Source organism: Biomphalaria glabrata, chromosome 5, assembly GCF_947242115.1.
Source record: "Biomphalaria glabrata chromosome 5, xgBioGlab47.1, whole genome shotgun sequence".
Classification (NCBI taxonomy): domain Eukaryota; kingdom Metazoa; phylum Mollusca; class Gastropoda; family Planorbidae; genus Biomphalaria; species Biomphalaria glabrata.
In genome coordinates, this window is record NC_074715.1 from 23,916,595 (window position 1) to 23,937,237 (window position 20,643).

Below are 20,643 nucleotides of genomic sequence, written 5' to 3' on the forward strand. Positions count from 1 at the left end.
CTAGAATAGAATATGCTATCGTTTTGGAGAGTTCTGGGTATTTTTGTTTTGTAACTTATTGATGTATTTTGAATGTAATGTTAAAAACTAGAAAGAAAAATATGACTTCCAAAACACACTGTCACATTTAATTTTAAAATGACAACACCTGTTAGTCAAGATGGAACTATTAAAGCTTGTGAAGAGGTAGATATTATATTAGGCACTTCAACAAAAAAATTGTTTTGATCATATTGTTTTGTAATTGATATCATTAAATAGAGCTTGGTGTCCCTTTTACAAAAACATCAAATTTATGTTTCTATGATAAGTTAAATAAGTAGAAGCAAAGTTATGATTTTTTTTGTATTTATTTTTTTTTTACTTCTTTGCCTTTGTATTCAATAAAAAATTTTGGAACCCGAATTTTGACTTTTTGTTATTAAAGCATGCATATCTTTCTTATTATTCAATATTTTTGGTTCAAATTTTCAGAAGACTTTATGCATGTTATTTAAAGTGTGATATGACCCCAATCTTTCATCTAAACCGATTTTTCATACTTTTACAGCAGGGCGAAGCTGAAAATAGAGACGACAAATTTGGTCGAAATTTGACTTGATTCAAGCACAACTTTTTTATTTGTCAATATTTCCATTTCAAATTTTCAGGAGACTTTATATGTTCTTTATATAATTTTATAACCCCCAAATCTTTCATCTAAATCTATTTTTAATACTTTTACAGCCAGACGCAGTTAAAAATAGAAACAACGAATTTGGTCGGAATTTGACTTATTCATGCACAACTTTTTTATTTATTAATATTACCATTTCAAATTTTCAAGAAACTTTAAACATGTTATTTGCTACAAAAATAAATATTAATTTTAAAGAAAAATAGCAATTCAAAATTGTGACATTTATTTTTAAAAATGTTACAACGGGAACAGGTAGATTTTTTTCAAATATTGACGAAAACTTGGTTTTATTTCTTTATATTTAATCATAAAATTAAAAGGAGACTTTAAACAGCTGGAGTATGAAAAATTTATCTTTAAAAAACATTTTTAAAATATTGACCTTTTTTTTTTTACCAAACAAAACAAAAAACGCAGATGTAAAATTACAAAATATTTGGATATTTGGGGGGGTGGGGGGGGGGGGAGAGCAAGGCAAGAGGCAATAGAAATCAAAACTATTAGTCAAATTGCCAAGATCAGATATCAGAATGTCTCTTTTATAAAGTTAATACATATATTATATATACAGACATAATCTAAACAAACTTATAACATCTAGAAATGTCTAGATCTAATTTATATATATTGAAAAGCTGTTTTAGTTTTTAGGCTATTTCTCAGATTTTCTCCCATTAAATTTCAATAGATCTAAATTTAGTCCTCAACATATAATCTATATCTAGAAACTAGTATTAGTTTATTAAGACAATTAAGTATAGACTAGATTAGTATATTATAATATATCAAATCTAGATTTCATTCTAATTTCTATGCATCTCTGTTCCTATTCTAGAAAATAGATCTAAGCCTAAATCTAAGTATTAGACCTAGATCTACACTCTAGTGTATGATTAAAACAATAATTTGATTTTTCTACATTATCTGTTGCTTCTCTAGATCTATTAGTATTACTAAATAAATCTAGATCTACATTAATACGAGTTTTTTGCTTCATTATCTGTATTAATAAACAAGGAAACTTCGTTTTAATAATCTTTTATAAGTATTTTATTACTACTTCCGGTAGAATTGATAGCAAAATGGCTACTTTCGATTTGGTGGTCATTTTGGCATTTATATACCAAGAGTGCCATCCAAAATAGCTTAATAATCACACATGATTCTAATGTAGATATGGATACTACAAATTACTAACCAATATAAATAATTACAAAACAAAAATAAACAAGATTACAAAGAGAGTTTGTGTTACACAAACTCAGAGGCGGCCCCCGTCGAAGTCGGATCCCTGTCGGATCTGCAAATTCGCAAATAATATTCAAGAGGTGATTTAATTTTGATGGTCAAAAGTAATAATGTTTCAAAGATTCATTTGCCGTAAATTTAAATTTAAATTAAATAAAAAATAGTAGATTAGTTTTAGTATATTAAAACATTACAATATTGATCAAAACGTTTGGAAATGAAAATCTACACTTTTTTTTTACACTTTAAGTTTAGAAATTGAAATTCTACATCTTAATCTAGTCTATTTTAGTCTAAACTAGATCTAGAAATTCTAGATCTAGACTCTAAAATAATTTTAATTAGAATATAAATCCAGATCTAGATATACTGTAATAAAAATCTAGATCTAGTTTAAAAAATCTAGATTAGATCTAAATCAAGATATCATTCCTTTTTTAAACGCGAGTCACATAACGAGGCTTAATAAACATTACTATACCGAGTTCTTTTTTCATTTCATTTGAAGAATTAATTCCATATAACGTCAGAGGGAAAAAAAAACACTACGTCACACGGCCTAGCTAGACTAAAAATCGCCTTCATCTATAAGAGCCATTTATCGAGTGTTCATAGACTTTGGTGCACCGAGTGCGTTCTTTAATCATTTCATTTAAAGAATTCATTCCATATGACCTCAAAGGAAAAAAAACACTACGTCACACGGCCTAGATAGAATAAAAATCGCCTTCATCATTACGAGCCTTTTATCGAGTGTTCATAGACATTGGTGCACCGAGTGCGTTCTTTTAGCATTTCATTTAAAGAATTCATTCCATATGACGTCAAAGGAAAAAAAAACACTACGTCACAAGGCCTAGCTAGACTAAAAATCACCTTTATCAACACGAGCCATTTCTCGAGTGTTCATAGACATTGGTGCACCAAGTGCGTTCTTTTAGCATTTCATTTAAAGAATTCATTCCATGTGACGTCAAAGGAAAAAAAAACACTACGTCACACTGCTTAGTTAGACTAAAATATGTTTTCATTAATACAAGCAATTTTTTCGAGGGTTAATAGACATTGGTGCACCGAGTGCATTCTTTTAACATTACATTTAAAGAGTCCATTCATATGACGTCAAAGAAAAAAAATTCCATTACCTCACAATAGGCTAGTACCGGTACCATAAAAAAAAATGTCTTTATTTACACGAGATATTTAACGAGGGTTCATAGACATTGGTGCACTGAGTTCTAATAGATATTATTTAAAAAGGATCAAAGCCACATTGTTTTTGCGTTTTGTCTGTCAGTCGGTCTGTCCGTTATCTTGATATAAAAAAACCAACTAAAAGTTATTAAAAATTGATTAACCTTTATTTTACGTTTCAAAACATCGCAATAATTTTTAGGTATGAACACAATTGTAAAGTTTATATAATAGATTGTTCCGGATGTTTGTATAAATAGTAAAAGAAAAAGAGAATTTCAGATAAATGTAAAACCGTTAATTAAATTTTTTGGATGGTCTCGTATAAAAATTAGATGTACTACAGCCACGTGGAGAGATTTTCATACCTTACTTTGGTGTTTGGATTCTGTTTTCCTTAAAAATCGGAACATAATATTAACGATAATTAGATTTTTTAATGTTTTAGGTAGAAAGTTAAATGTACTGTAAGAGAGTAGTGAGTTAAAATATTTTTCATAAAAATCCGTAAAAACATTATTTCGTAAATGAGAAGATTATTTGTGTATTAATTAGAAGAGGGAGTTCAAACAATTATTTGGCGTTAGTAGATTTTTAAATAAATTCGGAAATTTCTGGCGACGATTTGTAAGAAACAAAATCCGGAACTTTCTTTATCGATTACAAAACTTCTATGTTATGTTTTACAAGAAAATTAAATGTCTAAAAAGTAATTTTCAGTAATCAATTCTAGTAAATTACTTTTTTTTAAAGCCGTATGCGATTTCAAACAACCATTAGGCTTAATTCATGTTTTATAAAACAATATCCGGAACATTTTTACACTTAATGAAATATAAGTCAGTATAGAGATTATGATTTAGCATTAATATGCTATTTACATAAAAAACGGAACAACATATTATTGATAATGTGTTTTTGCAACATTTAAGCATGGAAATTGAATGTAATATAAGTTAGAAGAGCAAACAAACATTTGTTGGCGTTGATTAGTTTTGCACAAAAAAATCCGGAACAATCAATTTTAGATACTTAAAACTATTGAGATGTTATGGGAGGAACATTAAAGGGTAAATCAGATTTTCAATAGCTTTTAGAGTTCTAGTTTTTTAAATCTAATCGTGACGGACAGACCGACCAACAGACAAAACGCACAAAAATAAGCTTCTTTTATTCGGATGGGGGCACTAAACAAAAAATAAATAAAATCTGATTTTTAAAAAAAGTTTAAGGAATTGGTTTAGCACCTGATCATGTTGCGACGTTACGCTACTGCACGAAAATCGCTGCATAAAAAGTCCATTTAAAAAAATGTGCGTGATATTTACATACAAAGTGCATTATTAGCCTTTATAAACAAACAGAAATGTTTTCTTTTAATTTTAGCAGCTAGTTGACCAGAAAAAACGTCTTTAACTATTATTTGTATTTGTTGTAAACATTTCCTGTACATTTTAAAAATATATTTGACTTAGTGATACTGAAAATACACAAAAATTGTCCATCTTTGTTAGCATATTGTAACATTGCCTCCCTTACATTTACGTAATTGTTTTAGAATTGGTGTATTTTTAAGAAAAAATCGCTTGCATAATTAATTTTATAAATTAAACGGTTTGCTTTTAGAAAACCAAAAGTAGCCGTTGCACCTAAACTTTTCAAGCCGGATTTAATGATGAAATAATATTTTTCATATCTCTTCTAGTTTTCGAGATCTGAGTGTGACAGACGGACATTTTGCACAAACCTAATAGCGGCTTTTTCCCCTTTCGGGGGCCGCTAAAAAGTAATCATAGCTGGAACACACCCTAATTTTGGAAACTTAAAAAAAAAAAAAAACGATCTAGCAAGCCAATCCCGTCAAATTTGGTATCAAAAGAATCGCCATTTTCTCCCCGACAAAATGATACTCTAATCTAGAAGATCGTTTAAAAAATAATGACGTTTTACGCACTTTTCCGACGGTAACCGTTGACGCGACCGAAACCATGAGGACCAGCTTTTAATCAGGCTTCCGGCGCACTAAAATAGCGATGTTGAAGTACCTTATTATATTCTAGATTACATAATAGATCTAGTCATTCTTCATATAAATTACAGACGTTACTTCAAAAGAGAAGACCCAGACTGAGACAAGATCTACTAAGACTCTAAGACTAATGACTAAGTTAACTAAGAGTAGTAAGACTAAGATAGGTAGTTGCACCAAAAAATTTAAATTAATCCTATACCAACAAATGTCTAATAGAATGAAAGAGAATGAAAAATGCTTTCCAACAACACCAAATTTATTATGCTAGCATTATTGGTTCAAAAGTTATTGAGAATTTAAGTTTTTCTGAGGCGTCCTGACATCCTATGGACTTTATATAGAGAAATAAAAAAAAAAGTGAAGCAAATTTTTTTAAATGTGAATATATCTAGCTAGATTCTAATTATATTCTAGCTCTAGCTAGGTCTAGAGTCTAGACTAGTCTAGAGTCTATAATTAATCTACATCTAGAAAAACTAGATATATATACAAATTACAAGTTACAAGATTTTAGCTAGATTATCATTAGTAGATAGATCATAGTCATAATCATAGTATTCATAGAATGATAGATGATTACTAGTACTAGTAGTTAGTAGTAGTATTACTAGATCATTTTTTTACTAGATATGGTCTAAGACCTAAGACAAGATATTGTTACAGTGACAGTTGACAGGTAGATGTCACTATGTGTGACCCCGGCGAGATGACACAGCACCGAGTGTTATCTGGATTCTATGTGTGTAAACAAAGACAGGATGTGACGTGCCCTCACGTGTTGTTCCAGAGGACGAACAGATCTACGAAGGGGGCAGTGTTACAAATGAACAGTGACAGTTAGAGGTCACTACGTGTGACCTCGGCGAGATGACACTGCAACAGGTGTTCTCTGGAATCGACATGTATAAACAGCGACAGGATGTGATGTTTCCTCCCATGTTGTTCCAGAGGATACTAGCAGTGTTTTTGCAACAATAGATAAGCGATTAGGGACTCTATTTAAACCAGAGAGTTGATGTGAAAAGGGTCAGTACAGTCGTCGATACTGTTGTCTACTGTGCGAGACAGTAGAAGAGAGTGGACTTGAGCCGTTACAGTCGATGTAAGACGTATACGCTACATGTTACAGTGACGAATTGTTATAGTTATAATTCAATAAAGTTATATAAAGCTGAAAGTTGAGTCGTCAAGTTCTTTGCAGTGTTTCTTTTATTTGTGTGCCTAGTACATTTAGCCAGAAGATCAGAAATACGTAACAATATATATTATTATAGATTATATTATAGATCTACTAGAATGTAACTAGATCTAGAGTATTTCTAGACTGAGTAATAGAGAATTAAATCTATAAGATAAGATTAAAGATAAGATAGATCAAATAAAATCTTATTATTTCTAGATCTAAAATTAAAAAAAAATGAAAGTCAAGTCAAGCCTATCTCTAACTAGTCTAAACAGTATGCTTGTGAAAGAATGGAATTATACTAAATTATAGCAATACACTAATAAGTAAAGAATGGGGGCAGATGTAAAATTCATCTATTTCTTTGGCCTTTGGCAGACAATCAATAAGGTTAATGTGGCTAGCATATTGACCACTTGCCCATGGCCATGCCTATACTCCGCCAGCCTATGTCAATTTGTGGAAGTAAAAAGGCATCCTAAAAATGAGTCATAAAAGCCATATCTACGTAATTAATATTTTTGTCCTTTATATCACAGGTGATTTTTGTAACAACACTTGGAGCAGAAGATCAAGCTGGCAATGTAAGTGCCTGGGATGCCAGAACTGGTAATCTCCTCCAAACATTTCGCAATGGTTCAGCTTCGCCAAATACTTTATGCCTCCTTGCTGGGGAAAGTCTTCTATCAGCTTCAATTACTAAACCAATTATACACTTCTGGAATATGTTGAGACAGGTATAGTATACAATTATGCTAGTGATTTTCATTCAGAATGCTTATTTTCATGCACATTAGAATGAAAGATTTAACACTATTCTAATTGATAGAGTCAGAAGCATCATAAAATAATCTGTGGAGGAAAAGTGTCAAGTTTATCTTTGACTCCAGACAGTACTTTTATCGCAGCTGGAATAGAAGACAAAATACATCTCTGGCAGGTAGAGTACACTTTAAGCATGTTTACTACGTACTATGAAATCTCATATGGATCTATTCTAGGTTGATGATTCAGTTTTTGATAGTTAGCTGTGTAACCAAATTTAGCTAGACTCTAGTTAAATAATCAGGAGCGTGTAAGAAGTGAATTAGCTATTTGTCACATAGCAGGTGAGGTTTATTTATATGTCCCAGTACAAAGTAATTTTAAAACAAGAAAAATATTTTAAAAAATACTTTTAAAAAACTCACAAGCTTTTATAGATAGTGTAATTGTATCAATTAGTTTGGATCAGTCTTGTAATAAAATAAATATAAAAAAAATACTTAAAAAAAAAACACAAGCTTTTATAGATAGTGTAATTGTATCAATTAGTTTGGATCAGTCTTGTAATAAAATAAATATAAAAAAAATACTTAAAAAAAAAACACAAGCTTTTATAGATAGTGTAATTTTATCAATTAGTTTGGATCAGTCTTGTAATAAAATTTGTAATAAATCTAGACCAAAAAAATAAATCAGTGCGATAATATATTTTTACCAATTGTTTTTGTTTTTGGCACTATTTCATGTTTTATCTGTCTCAATACGCTAAGATTCTATCATTTATCTGGACCCGTTGAGCAAATGGGGAAAATGAAAGGGGTATCTGGGTTAATTTTACTGTAATTGCTTTTAAAAAGCATTTATAAAAAAAGGGTGGAATGGCCTGAATTCAAACTCATGGCTGAAGCCAGCATATTAATCACTCTGCTTGTGAGGTGCTTATGAAAATAGAAGATTGTATAATTAACTATAATTATCTATTGTTTGTTTAAAACTTACTTTACTAATTCAGCTTATACCACCACTTTAGTTAAGTATAGTTTCTTTCCCTTGTTCAAGATAACAACAAAATAATTAATTAACAATAGTTGGTTAATTTTTTTAATTGATTTTTGTGTTGTCAGGTAAAAGAAATAATTGTGCAAAATTTCAGCTTGATCCGAGATGGATAGTTGAAGAAATAACCTGTATATATAACTTTACCAGACAGGCAGACAGTGAGTTGATAAAAGCTTTGTAAAAAAGATATTTAGTGACATAATTTTCACTGTTAAAAGTGTTGGTCATTGTTTGTTAATGACATTTATTTACCACATACCTTTTTTTTTTTTGTGATTACCTTTTATTTTTTTAACGCTCCTAAAATGTCTTTTAAATTGTTGAACATTTTATGGACCAGGTGTAATATTTCTTATGACATTTAGTTTATAATTTTAAGAAGTCTGTTACTTTGCTGTTCTTTTAAATATAAATAAGAGCAAACATAGTTAGTGGCTTCAGTGATTAAATAATTTGTCTTTAATATAGCACCTAGTTGGTCTGGCATAAAACAATTTTGAACAAAGGTTAACAATAATTTTTAGTACAAAGGTCATTAATGGGTATCTTTCGAATACCTCACATTAAATCAACTCAATATGGTATATATTTTTTGTACTCAGAACTCATATTGAAGGGATGTTACATAGTATAATTCTATATTAGATATAGAGATAGCAAATTTTTTGTTATCCTCTTGTTTTTCGTTGATAACATACAATTAAGTTTTGAATTAAAGAAAAAAATTATTTAAAAACACATGTAAATTATATTATAGGCTTTCTGTGTTTTAAATATTTTCCATGTTATTTTTAATTTTCCTGTGCTGTATCAACAGACTAACAATGGAGAATTGTTTAGTGTTCTCTCTTACAGCAGTGTAGAAGTCAAGCGGCTTAAATTTTCTCCCACAGGAGAATACTTGGTCGCAGCTTACAGAGATGGGGCTGTAACTGTTTGGGATCTTCAAAGGTATGGATTAGTGTTCTCTTGCTTTTGACTTGAAATACTCTGTGTATTTATTATGACAACATAGAACTAGGAATGAGTGAGAGCAGGAAATAGAAAAAAGTTATTTTCTTTGTTGACAGTGTTGTATATTATGATCCTCTGCAAGTTGAAGATCACAGACCAATCAATACATTCCTAGGTCATGCTGGGGAAGTCACAGACTTTCATATAAGTTTGACTAATAGGATAGCATCTTCTTCAATGGATTTTACAGTCAGGGTAGTGTAGAATTTTTTAGTCCATGCTCAATATTTTAAGCAATAGGTGGTATTAATTGCACATTATCTTGACCTCTGGGAAAGTTGACTGTAATTTTTATATAATAATCCATTTCAACTGTTACTCTCCAGCTCTGGCATTTGTTATATAAAGAGGAAGTGAAAATGTTTGAACTTGGAGCACCTGTCATGTCAGTACTAATGGACCACTGTGAACAAACTCTCTATGCTGGTGATGTCAATGGAAATGTTTATGCTATAGATCTGCATTATCAAGTAAGTCTTCATGGAACAAGTAACACACTGTCATGTCAATACTTTAACTGATTATTCAGTTTGAAATTGGAATTGAAAGGGCATGAACATTATTTTTTTTCTTTTAATCTGTGTAGCCTGCAGAGCATTCTATTCATCTTGATTTACGTGAGGAGAACAAAGGCTTTACATTTCATAAGGCTCATAAGTAAGTATTGGTTCAATCTTTGGACATCTTGATCATTTGAATCTAGGTCATCCCTTTAACCTTAACATCCTTGTAGTTCAGTTTTTTTTCTTATTGTTTTACTGTATTTCTATCGTTTTTAGTTCTTTGTTTTTGTTAGCATGCAATTAAAAAAAAAAAAGAAAGCAAATTGCAAGCTGAAATGTACTGGTACTAATGACAAATGTCTGTTCTCAGTGCTGCTGTTAGGTGTATGGCACTAACAAGAGACCAAAGTAAGTTGGTGACAGCTTCAAGTGATAAAACTGTCAAAGTATGGACAATGATGTCCCCTGTTTCACCTCTGGTTATAACCCTCAATGGTATGTTATCATTAACACTTTCTAAACAGTAAGTAGTAATGTCATTGACTAAATTCAACTATGTGCAGTTTCATGTTGTTTTCAGAGCAAGTCAGCAATCTGCTTCTTGTGCCCACACCAAAGGCATTTGTGTCCCCTGACAACAAACCCAAAAGGATGCTTGGTATCTTAAAGCGTCATGTGCATGGAACAGAGGCAGAGGGTGCTGATGATGATGTGACTATAGAGGTCATAGCAGTTAACAAGGTAAGTCAAGAGTTAAGATGGCAATCTTTTCATGATCATTGAATTATACTGAGCACATACATTTTTTTCTGTTCTAAAGTTATTGAAATTTTTTGTAACTAGATTCTTGGTTCTGTTTTATTTAAGGTACTGTTTATTTATTGTTTATATTTTTTTTTTTTATTTTTTTTTAGAAACAATTTTTTTTGTAGAATTTTATTTAAAGTTGTCTCTCTTTGCTTCAAGCCTTAGGACTGTAATAGAACTAAATGGGTTAATTAAAATTTATTAATTATCAAAATGAGAATTGTATTTTAAAAGAAAAAAATATGTAGTAAAATTCTTTATAAAGACAAAGCAAAGCATATTAAGCAATTTTAGATTCTTGTAAACCTGTTTAAGTAATAAGATTCTTTTTTTTTTTTGCATTTGGATGGAGGAAGTATTAGTTTGATTTAGAAGAAAAAGAATAAAGATAATTTTTTAATTTTGGTATCTATTTTCTACAATTGTGTGTTTTGATCAACTTTTATTCTGAATTAAATCTCTCTAATTATAATGTATTAATGTATTTTGCAAACAAAAAATTGCTTTAACTCAATTTTTAATATTTTTAAATTACTGACAAATAAGTGAAATTTTTTTTTATCTCTTAAAAACATTTAATAAAATTTGTCTGTAATTTTTAGGATATTTATATGAAATTAATATAATTTTGATTTACTTTTGAAAGTTTCAAAAATTTAAACTTGAAATAAATAGAATGTAGGACGGAATGCACAAGTTCACTGATTGGGGCTTTCAGGCTTAAGTTTTTATGTGGTTAAAAAAAAAGTAGAGGAGTAACATTTTTATTTTTGTCCAATCATCTGGCATGTTTTTTTGTTATTCCAATCGTCTAGCTTGAAGTGACTGCGGCTCCACTTGTACAAGATGACACAGTGGAAACATTGAAACAGAAAGCCAACAAACTGAAGAAAGCTAATGATGAAATGTATGAATTTGCATTAAAAGAAATTGTGAAATAACAGTTCAATGTTTTCCCCTTTCTTCATAAATGAGTCTTTGTACCTGGTCAACAAAAAAGTGAATACAAATATTTGAAAAAATGTTAGGACAGAGTAAGAGATTTTTTTTTTTTAAATCAATCTTTGTCTACTTCTATATCAATATAGGCAATATGATGAGTGTTGACCTGCCTATTTCATTCTTCAGACATAGCTTTTTTTCTTCTTCTTTCTGCAATCAAAGCTGTTTTAGGTCTGTCTCCAGTTTTGATTTGCCTTTGAGTCCTGTATATTTGGTGTTTTGGTCATATAAGAAATGTCCCCCCAATAAGATTTATCATTCTTTCCAAATATTCTGCCAATTAAATGTATTGACATGATTTTTTAAAAAATATTTTGCCTTTATAGATAAAGATATTTCAAATGCACCATACCTATGACTTTCTCATCAAACACACATATTTTGGCCGATTATCTATGTAAGTGAAAGTCTTCCAAGCCAGAGCAAATTGACATTGTGTTTTGAATTTACTGAAACATACATTGTTGTCTTTCTTCTTCTGCATTCTCAGTTTTATGTTGAAGGGTTCAGATGACTAGACCAATATCTGAGATGAACTGCCCAGGGGTTTCCAGAACAGGCAGCTCTCCATAGAGTTTTTCTTCTATAGGGTTGTTTTGGGGTCTGTGTGCTGTTCAGGTGTCTTGGTGAAGAATGCAGTTGTGAAGGACATAGTCAGCATTCTCTGGTGGCACTCTGATATGCAAATTTCACTTTTTCCAATTTTCAGCTTCCTGGAACATATGTTGAACATATAAGTTGGTAGTGTTGGGATAGCTTAGAATAGGTGGCGTCTTTCTTGTAATTTGGATGAGAGTTTGTCCATTTCTCGTTTATTCTACTATTAGTTTCTTCATTTCTTCTGGATAGAGTGAAATTTCCAATTGCTTTTTAAGTTATCTTTAAAATCAGCCCATAAATATATTCTTTAAATCGTTAGACATATTGGCCGTAAAACTCAAAATGCTGGAGCCATAAAGCAAGTTGCTCTTTGCAATACATTGAGCTGGTTGACACATTGCTTGGACTTAGAAATACATTGAGCTGGTTGACACATTGCTTGGACTTAGAAATACATTGAGCTGGTTGACACATTGCTTGGACTTAGAAATACATTGAGCTGGTTGACACATTGCTTGGACTTAGAAATGCATTGAGCTTGTTGACACATTGCTTGGACTTAGAAATACATTGAGCTGGTTGACACATTGCTTGGACTTAGAAATACATTGAGCTGGTTGACACATTGCTTGGACTTAGAAATGCATTGAGCTGGTTGACACATTGCTTGGACTTAGAAATACATTGAGCTGGTTGACACATTGCTTGGACTTAGAAATGCATTGAGCTGGTTGACACATTGCTTGGACTTAGAAATACATTGAGCTGGTTGACACATTGCTTGGACTTAGAAATGCATTGAGCTTGTTGACACATTGCTTGGACTTAGAAATGCATTGAGCTGGTTGACACATTGCTTGGACGCTTAAATTAGTTCTTGTAACAATGTTGGGATCACTTTTTTTAATGAGGTTCTATTTCATTGAAAATCTAATAGGGTCAAAGGTTACATCAAAGCAGTTGGACATTAGACGGTACCCATCCAACCAAAATGAAAATGAACAAATCAAACTTAGCTGCAAAAATCTACACTATTTTGTATTTGCTTGAACAAACAACACTTAAAATGAACACGAAACAAAATCTTATAATTAAATTGTTTTATTTAATCCTCTGTCAATACATAGAACTTACAACATAAAAATTTCTTTCTTCCATTTATTGTTCCATCTGTAATACTCATAGATATCTCAAGATGTAGCAGCAGAAAGGTAATAGACTGTACCAATATAATTAAATACGAAGATTAAAACGAAATCGAATTTAAAAAAAGAATAGCGAACCCACAATTCTACTGACAATTTCATGATTGGTTCTTACACAACGTATTTCTTCTTCAACTGAAAAGTTAGCTTGTGACTTTGATTTCAATGTTTGTCTATAGCCCAATGCATTGTTCTCAAAACATTTTCCATCTTATTTCTAACATTGAAAAGCCGTTGTGAATGTAATGCATTAGGAATATGAAACTGCACACCATTATACACATATAACACTATGTCAGCACATACAAGTCCATTTGCGTGGAATGACCATAGAATAACAATTCTTTCTCTGATTTAGAACACAGTAAATCAATACTAACAGTAAAATACATAAAAATCTATTTTGAAACAGCTTGTGTAGCATGTACAAGATACCTGTGTTACTGATATGAAGGAAGCTATGCTATACGACTAGATTGATCAAGATCGGCTTGTCCACTTTGTTATTAACATTATTATTTGATTGAAGGTGTGAAATAGTTTCAGTCCCTAAGAGGTCTGTTTGGAGAGACAGATAAGATCAGTCTGGCAAAATAGATATGGTCAATCTGGCGAGACAGATGAGGTCAGTCTGGCGAGTTAGATGGGGTTAATCTGGCGAGACATGTGGTCAATGTGGTGACACAGAGCATAGATTTGAATCCTGCAGCCAGGTCAAGCTCTCCACTAGACTTCATCTTTTTTTCGACCCGTTAGCTTATGCTTTGGTCACTAAAGTGGAGCTTGCAGATGGTCATAGTATGGACATTACTGCTTTAGACTTGTGGTTCAATGTCACGCCACGGCCGGTGTAGCCCAAGTTTACGTCTGGTGAGATCAAGATGTGTTGAATGTTTACGTTTTTGATGCTTACTGGAGAGCCCTTTAAGTTGACTTTAGTTCTTCGAGTGCTGGAAGAGAAAGAAAGGGATACAGAATTTACAAACAAACAAAAAAAACAACAACAAAAATGGGGAACGACCTGAATTCGAAGTCATGGCTCACGCCTCTCCAAGGTGACACACAAACAACTCTGCTAGTAAAGTGCTGATGACTATAGAAGATTTGTATAGTTATGTATTGTTTGTTTCAAACTTTAAAGGGGACTCATTCAGCTTATACCACCACCTAAGTCAGGTACAATTTCATTGCCTTGTTCGAGATACCAAAATAAAATAATTAATTACCTTTGTTAATTAACTAATTGGTAATTTTTTAAAAATTGTTGTCAGGTAAAAGAAATAATTGTGCACAATTTCAGCTTGATCCGAGATTGTGTGACGGAGAAATAACGTGTACTATTTTTTTTTACCAGACAGTCAGTTTGAGTTGATATCAGCTTTGTAAAGATGTAGAGTTTAGTAGAGCAGTTGACACATTTGTATCAAATTTGCAATACCCCCCCCCCCTTTTTTTTTTGTTAAAAATTCGTAGGTTAGAAATCTTTCAAATAAAGTATGCTATGTCAATAAAATGAACAATTTTAATTTAGATAAAGATGAAGATGTATAAAAGGGGTTAATTTACTTTAGCATATATCTCAGATAGTCCGTACACTGAAGGCGTCAAATGATAGTCTGTATACCGGTGTCTGCAAAGAACTGCAGATATTTCGTGACCTGTTCTCCCTATTTGAATATCTTTATTTTTTATTAAGTGGATCCATTGTCTTGACTGTCTCTCCATAAGTCCGTAGATCTCTGAAATCACTCCTCGGCGGCATGTGCAAATGGTTACATCTTCCAAAATATTTCTATATCATTTTAGTTCCTCGTTCGGAGGGGAAAAATTATAATCTCTGTGGCTTGAGAACAACCAAGCAGTTTCCCATATCCTGGTGATAATTTGAACCATTTTTTTCATGCTATGTAGTTGTGTAACTATTGTTGTCCTAGTAAAAGTACTTTGATATTTTTGTCTGCTTACTACATCCAAAGTTAATGACCAATTTTCCCAACATAATTACGAAGAGTTTTGACTTAATTTTTCCAGAGCATTCTTTGTCCTTGACCTTTTTGGACGGAGGAGAAAACAGAGGTGACATTGAAGTCTTGACAAACATTGCTGTAGAAATAGGTCGAAACCAACACATTCATCTATCCATCCATTCATTCATCTACCCATTCATTCAGCCATTCATCTACCCATTCATTCAGCAATTCATTCATTCATCCACCCATCCATTCATCTATCCATCCATTCATTCATTCATCTACCCATTCATTCATCCATTCATCTACCCATTCATTCAGCAATTCATTCATTCATCCACCCATCCATTCATCTACCCATTCATTCATCTATCCATCCATTCATTCATTCATCTACCCATTCATTCATCCATTCATCTACCCATTCATTTAGCAATTCATTCATTCATCCACCCATCCATTCATCTATCCATCCATTCATTCATTCCTCTACCCCTTCATTCATCCACTATTCCAAACATCCATTCATCTACCCATTCATTCATTCGTCTACCCATTCATTCATCCACTCATCCACTTTTCCAAACATCCATTCATCTATCCATTCATTCATTCATCTACCCATTCATTCATCCACTCATCCACTATTCCAAACATCCATTCATCTATCCATGCATTCATCCATTCATCTACCCATCCATTCATCTATTGATTTTTTCCATCCACCCATTCATCCATTCATTCATTCATCCATCCATCCATCCATTCTCTTTCTTTCTGCGGTTTCTCAATGGATAAATGCTATACTCACTAAATCACCTAACATTCAGTTAATTAAAGATTTGAAATGAGACTTTTTGATTTTGTGACACAAGGTCAATAAACGCAACAAAATGTTTGTGGAAACGCCAGAAGAAATAAATCATATAAAATTATGACTAAATTGTTTGATCCATTCGCTTGATATATGAAATTTAAACAAAAGCCTAACCGCTATTCAAACTTAACAAAAAGCCTAACCGCTATTCGCTAAACGCTGAACGAGAAGACATTGAGTTAGTTTAACTATGAATGAGTCTGTGGCCACGTGTCTTGTCTTTGAAGTCAACTGCGTGTTATTATTTAACAATTAAGGAGACAATAAACTTTGATTAATTCAGTTGCCATGTCCGCTCGCTTCGAGCTTCCTGGTCTCAGTGACACAGAATGGAGATCAATCATCAGATGAAACAACAGTTTAAAAAGGGGAATCACCTGCGTAGCTTTATTTAGGATCGAGGTAAATCTGATGACATCATCACCTGACAGTCTGGCAGTGAAGGAAATTACCAGTTCTGTGAGCATTAAAAAAACAACAAAACGATTAGAGATTCGCGTGCCTTTGGTGTGTGAAGACCAGAGAAACATTGCACTCATTTCTCCATCACCTGCCTCTGTTGCTGGGTCAGAGGCGGATCTAGAGTTGGGAGAAGTAGAAGCGATCGCCCTCCTTCCAACAATAACGATCCTAACTCTACGTCAGGTGTTGTGGGTTGTGGACGTACTTTTAAGGACAAATTACAAAACAATTCGTAATAATTAGTATAATATTTGTCTCTTAGTGATATTTCCGACATATTTTCTATTTTACGTGTCTGACTCAGTACTTTGCCCACCCCCAGGTTGTATACAATATGTGTGGTCAGTACTTTGCCCACCCCCAGGTTGTATACAATATGTGTGGTCAGTACTTTGCCCACCCCCAGGTTGTATACAATATGTGTGGTCAGTACTTTGCCCACCCCCAGGTTGTATACAATATGTGTGGTCAGTACTTTGCCCACCCCCAGGTTGTATACAATATGTGTGGTCAGTACTTTGCCCACCCCCAGGTTGTATACAATATGTGTGGTCAGTACTTTGCCCACCCCCAGGTTGTATACAATATGTGTGGTCAGTACTTTGCCCACCCCCAGGTTGTATACAATATGTGTGGTCAGTACTTTGCCCACCCCCAGGTTGTATACAATATGTGTGGTCAGTACTTTGCCCACCCCCAGGTTGTATACAATATGACAAAACGTTTTGTGTAATTTTTCTGGCTATAAAATTGTATATTTTGACAAGTGAAAAAATAATTTAATAAATTATAAGGTAATAACAATATCTGGGAAGAAACAAAATTAAATACTCAAGACAAGACTAAAGGCGAAGCATGTAACACACTTTCTTTTTCACAGGTGAGACTTCTCAGACTTTCTCAGGTGAGACTTCTCATACTTTCTCAGGTGAGACTTCTCAGGTAAGACTACTCAGGTGAGACTGCATCCACATCGCAAAACTAGGCAGTATTTTTTCCTCACTTTACAATGTCCCATTCATCTCCCGAGACCCTAAAGAGTTTTGTTATTCTGAAAGGACTGTGTGTCAGCTCTTGAAGATGCAAGTCTAAAACAGATCACGTAGCAGTCCCACAACTTTTGTTCTGGTAGTTCACGTTGGCTTACGTCTTTGCAAATAGTACAACTTTTGTGTAAATAGCGATTTGTCTTTCAGCTCAAAATATTTAATGTTTGGTTTCAATCAAGAGAGAGAAAAAAACTATATGTCAAAAGCCACAATGGATCATTAAGTGCTATTAATATTTAAGCGTTAATCTTTCTTTCGCTGGTTTTCTCCCTGATCTACTCTCTCTCTCTCTCTCTCTCTCTGAAAAACAAAAAGTATTACACTCTGGATCTCGTTGAAATAAATGTGGTACATTTTTATAACGGTTGCGTTAAAAGGGAGACAACACAACTCAATGTAAACAGAAAATAAAACAAAAAGATAAACTTTAAAATAACAAAATAAATTTGAAAAAGAAAATTAGCATCAGCAAAAAAAATGTAAGGACATCAACAACGCTGCCAAAGAAAGTAAAACTAAAAGAAGATGAACTACAAGAAAGTTGAACTAAAAGAAGTTAATCTGAAAGAGAGTAACACTATAAGAATATAAACTACAAGAAGGTAACACTGAACAGAGTATATCTAAAAGAAGTTATTTTAAAAGACAAATCATAGCCAACCATACAAAAGTAGAAGAAGTTAATCTAAAAGAAAGTTAAACTAAAAGAAGTTTTATTGACAAAAGAACGAAGAAATAAAAAGATCTATAACGGAATGACAAAATAACTAGCCATAGACAGTGACATTCCAAATATACTAGTCGACCGGCGGCGTAGCATACGCCGCTATTTTACAGGGCCGGCCTTTGGCCACTGCAACCTATGCGACCGCAGTGGGCCCCAAACTTTCAGAGGACCCACGCTAATTCTAGGTGTATACATTATTAAATTAAAACATTTTATCACTTATATCAGATTTCTCCTGAAATTGCAAAATATATGAAAAAGTCATGGAAATCTACAGAAATTATTAACAATCTTTTGAAAACTCATACAAATCTCATGAAACATATAGACAAAAATAAAATTGTCATTTTGGGGTGCCATTCAATATGGAAAACACCAATCCTAAGCGCGATAAATAAAAACGGCATTATGCATTACCCGTAATTGTGTAATCTGGTGAAAGAAGCTTCTCGCGCCTCAAACTAATGAAGAATTACTTGAGGTCAACAATTCATGTAGATAGATTGAAACATTTGGTAATTCTTGCTACTGAGCGTGATCTATGTAGGAAATAAAATTTGTATGATGTACTGTATGACTTTGCTACACGCAAGGCTCGTAAAGTAATTCTGTACGTAGTAAAGAATGAACAAAATGCAAAGGCAAATTTATTTTATAATACAAACTCTTATATTTCACATATTATCCGTATCCCTACCCAAACTTGGCCCCGTTCAGTTTTAGACTGCTACATCCCTTGGTCAGGCGCAACACTGAGAATAATTGTCAAGTTTAAATCCGGAGGGCTAACACTATCGCCCCGCTCTCCACATACGCACAGCAAAAAAACAACAGATGAATTGATAACAGAAGTCCCTTTATTCTCCCCACCCCCTCCCACACTATCAACGCACTTGTGGGCCTGGAAACAATCAGTGTCTGAACAAAACATACAGCCTCGTCTGCTGCATAATTTTCCCTTTTCTTATTTCCTTAAGTTAAAGAGCTCTCATTAATACTGACCTAATTAATCGAAGCAAGAACATAACACGCACACATACACTCTCTGTCTCTCTCACACACAAGTATTCAAATCTACCTTCTAATAATGACAAACGATACATTTGTGTGAACGTCGTAGACCTATACAAATTATGAACTTCCTAGTTACAAAACAAAATGTGCACATTTTGCTTTGATTAGAACTCGTTAGCACAAGACATTGGGTTCGCTCGACTCTTTGTCTAACACACGAGGCCTCCTCAGTGAATCTTTCAGTCCAAGGGTTCTATTGCACCTGGTGGCAGGATTAACGCTAAATGCTTTAGAAAGTGATATCGTCTGCTGTTCATGGAGGAGTTTAAATAATTTCCTGAAGCTCAAACACCTTTATGAAAAGGGGAATGAACTTCAGCAATGATATGTGTCGTTTGGCCTGGATGCATAGTGGATACATATGTCAAGATCAATATTTTAAAAGGCAAAGTAATCAAGGAGGCGTTCGAGAATTAAATTCTATCGCATTGCACATAAATAGTTTGAAATTTGCCCGAATGTCACGATAAGCAATTAAAAAACAAAATAAACGAAGACTTTCTTTCGAAGCACGATCCAATTGGGTGAATGCTATGTCTGTAATGAGGTGTTAAGACTGTCTCTGTAATACTTCACTGTATGTTGTCATAATGTGAGTCATAATGAGTAGAAAAACTTTTATAAATGTATATACTCCCTGAGCGTACAAAGACGCGTCACTAACCAATGCATTTGTATGTTACTAAAAATGTTACTAAAATGTGGTATGCCTAAATAGAAAATAAAATATATTTAGTTATCTCTTTCTATAAAAGTTCAAAGCCGTGACATATTGCATAGAGAATACATAGGTATGTGAGAGAGACCTACTTACCCAAGAGAATACATAGGTATGTAAGAGACACCTACTAACCCAAGAGAAAAAAAAGGTATGTGAGAGAGACCTACTTACCCTAGAGAATACATAGGTATGTGAGAGAGACATATTTACCATAGAGAAAACATAGGTATGTGAGAGAGACATATTTACCCTAGAGAAAAAATAGGTATGTGAGAGAGACCTACTTACTCTAGAGAATACATAGGTATGTGAGAGAGACATATTTACCATAGAGAAAACATAGGTATGTGAGAGAGACATATTTACCCTAGAGAAAAAATAGGTATGTGAGAGAGACCTACTTACTCTAGAGAATACATAGGTATGTGAGAGAGACATATTTACCCTAGAGAAGACATAGGTATGTGAGAGA

The 20,643-nt window shown here is 32.9% G+C and overlaps 2 protein-coding genes across 4 annotated transcripts in view; one reads left to right on the forward strand and one right to left on the reverse strand.

Annotated features, from left to right (window-relative positions):
- The first annotated feature begins 31 nt into the window (after positions 1–31).
- Positions 32–11,427, forward strand: LOC106067173 (WD repeat-containing protein 18-like). The gene is made up of 10 exons (XM_013226319.2): positions 32–186; positions 6,876–7,073; positions 7,166–7,276; positions 8,978–9,111; positions 9,231–9,369; positions 9,501–9,644; positions 9,761–9,831; positions 10,048–10,172; positions 10,258–10,418; positions 11,300–11,427. Exons 1-10 carry the CDS (start codon positions 139–141, stop codon positions 11,423–11,425), a joined length of 1,257 nt encoding a protein of 418 aa, XP_013081773.2. The 5' UTR covers positions 32–138; the 3' UTR covers positions 11,426–11,427.
- Positions 11,428–13,003: 1,576 nt separating this feature from the next.
- The window catches only part of LOC106063479 (orexin/Hypocretin receptor type 1-like), a 176,255-nt gene continuing 168,615 nt past the window's right edge, over positions 13,004–20,643 (reverse strand). For 2 of the 3 annotated variants that reach the window (XM_056028512.1, XM_056028515.1), the window contains one exon: positions 13,004–14,241. In XM_056028512.1, coding sequence (XP_055884487.1) covers positions 14,085–14,241 — 157 coding nt within the window. In that variant the 3' untranslated portion in view covers positions 13,004–14,084. The remainder of the gene's footprint in view (positions 14,242–20,643) is intronic. The other variant, XM_056028513.1, reaches the window with a different exon arrangement.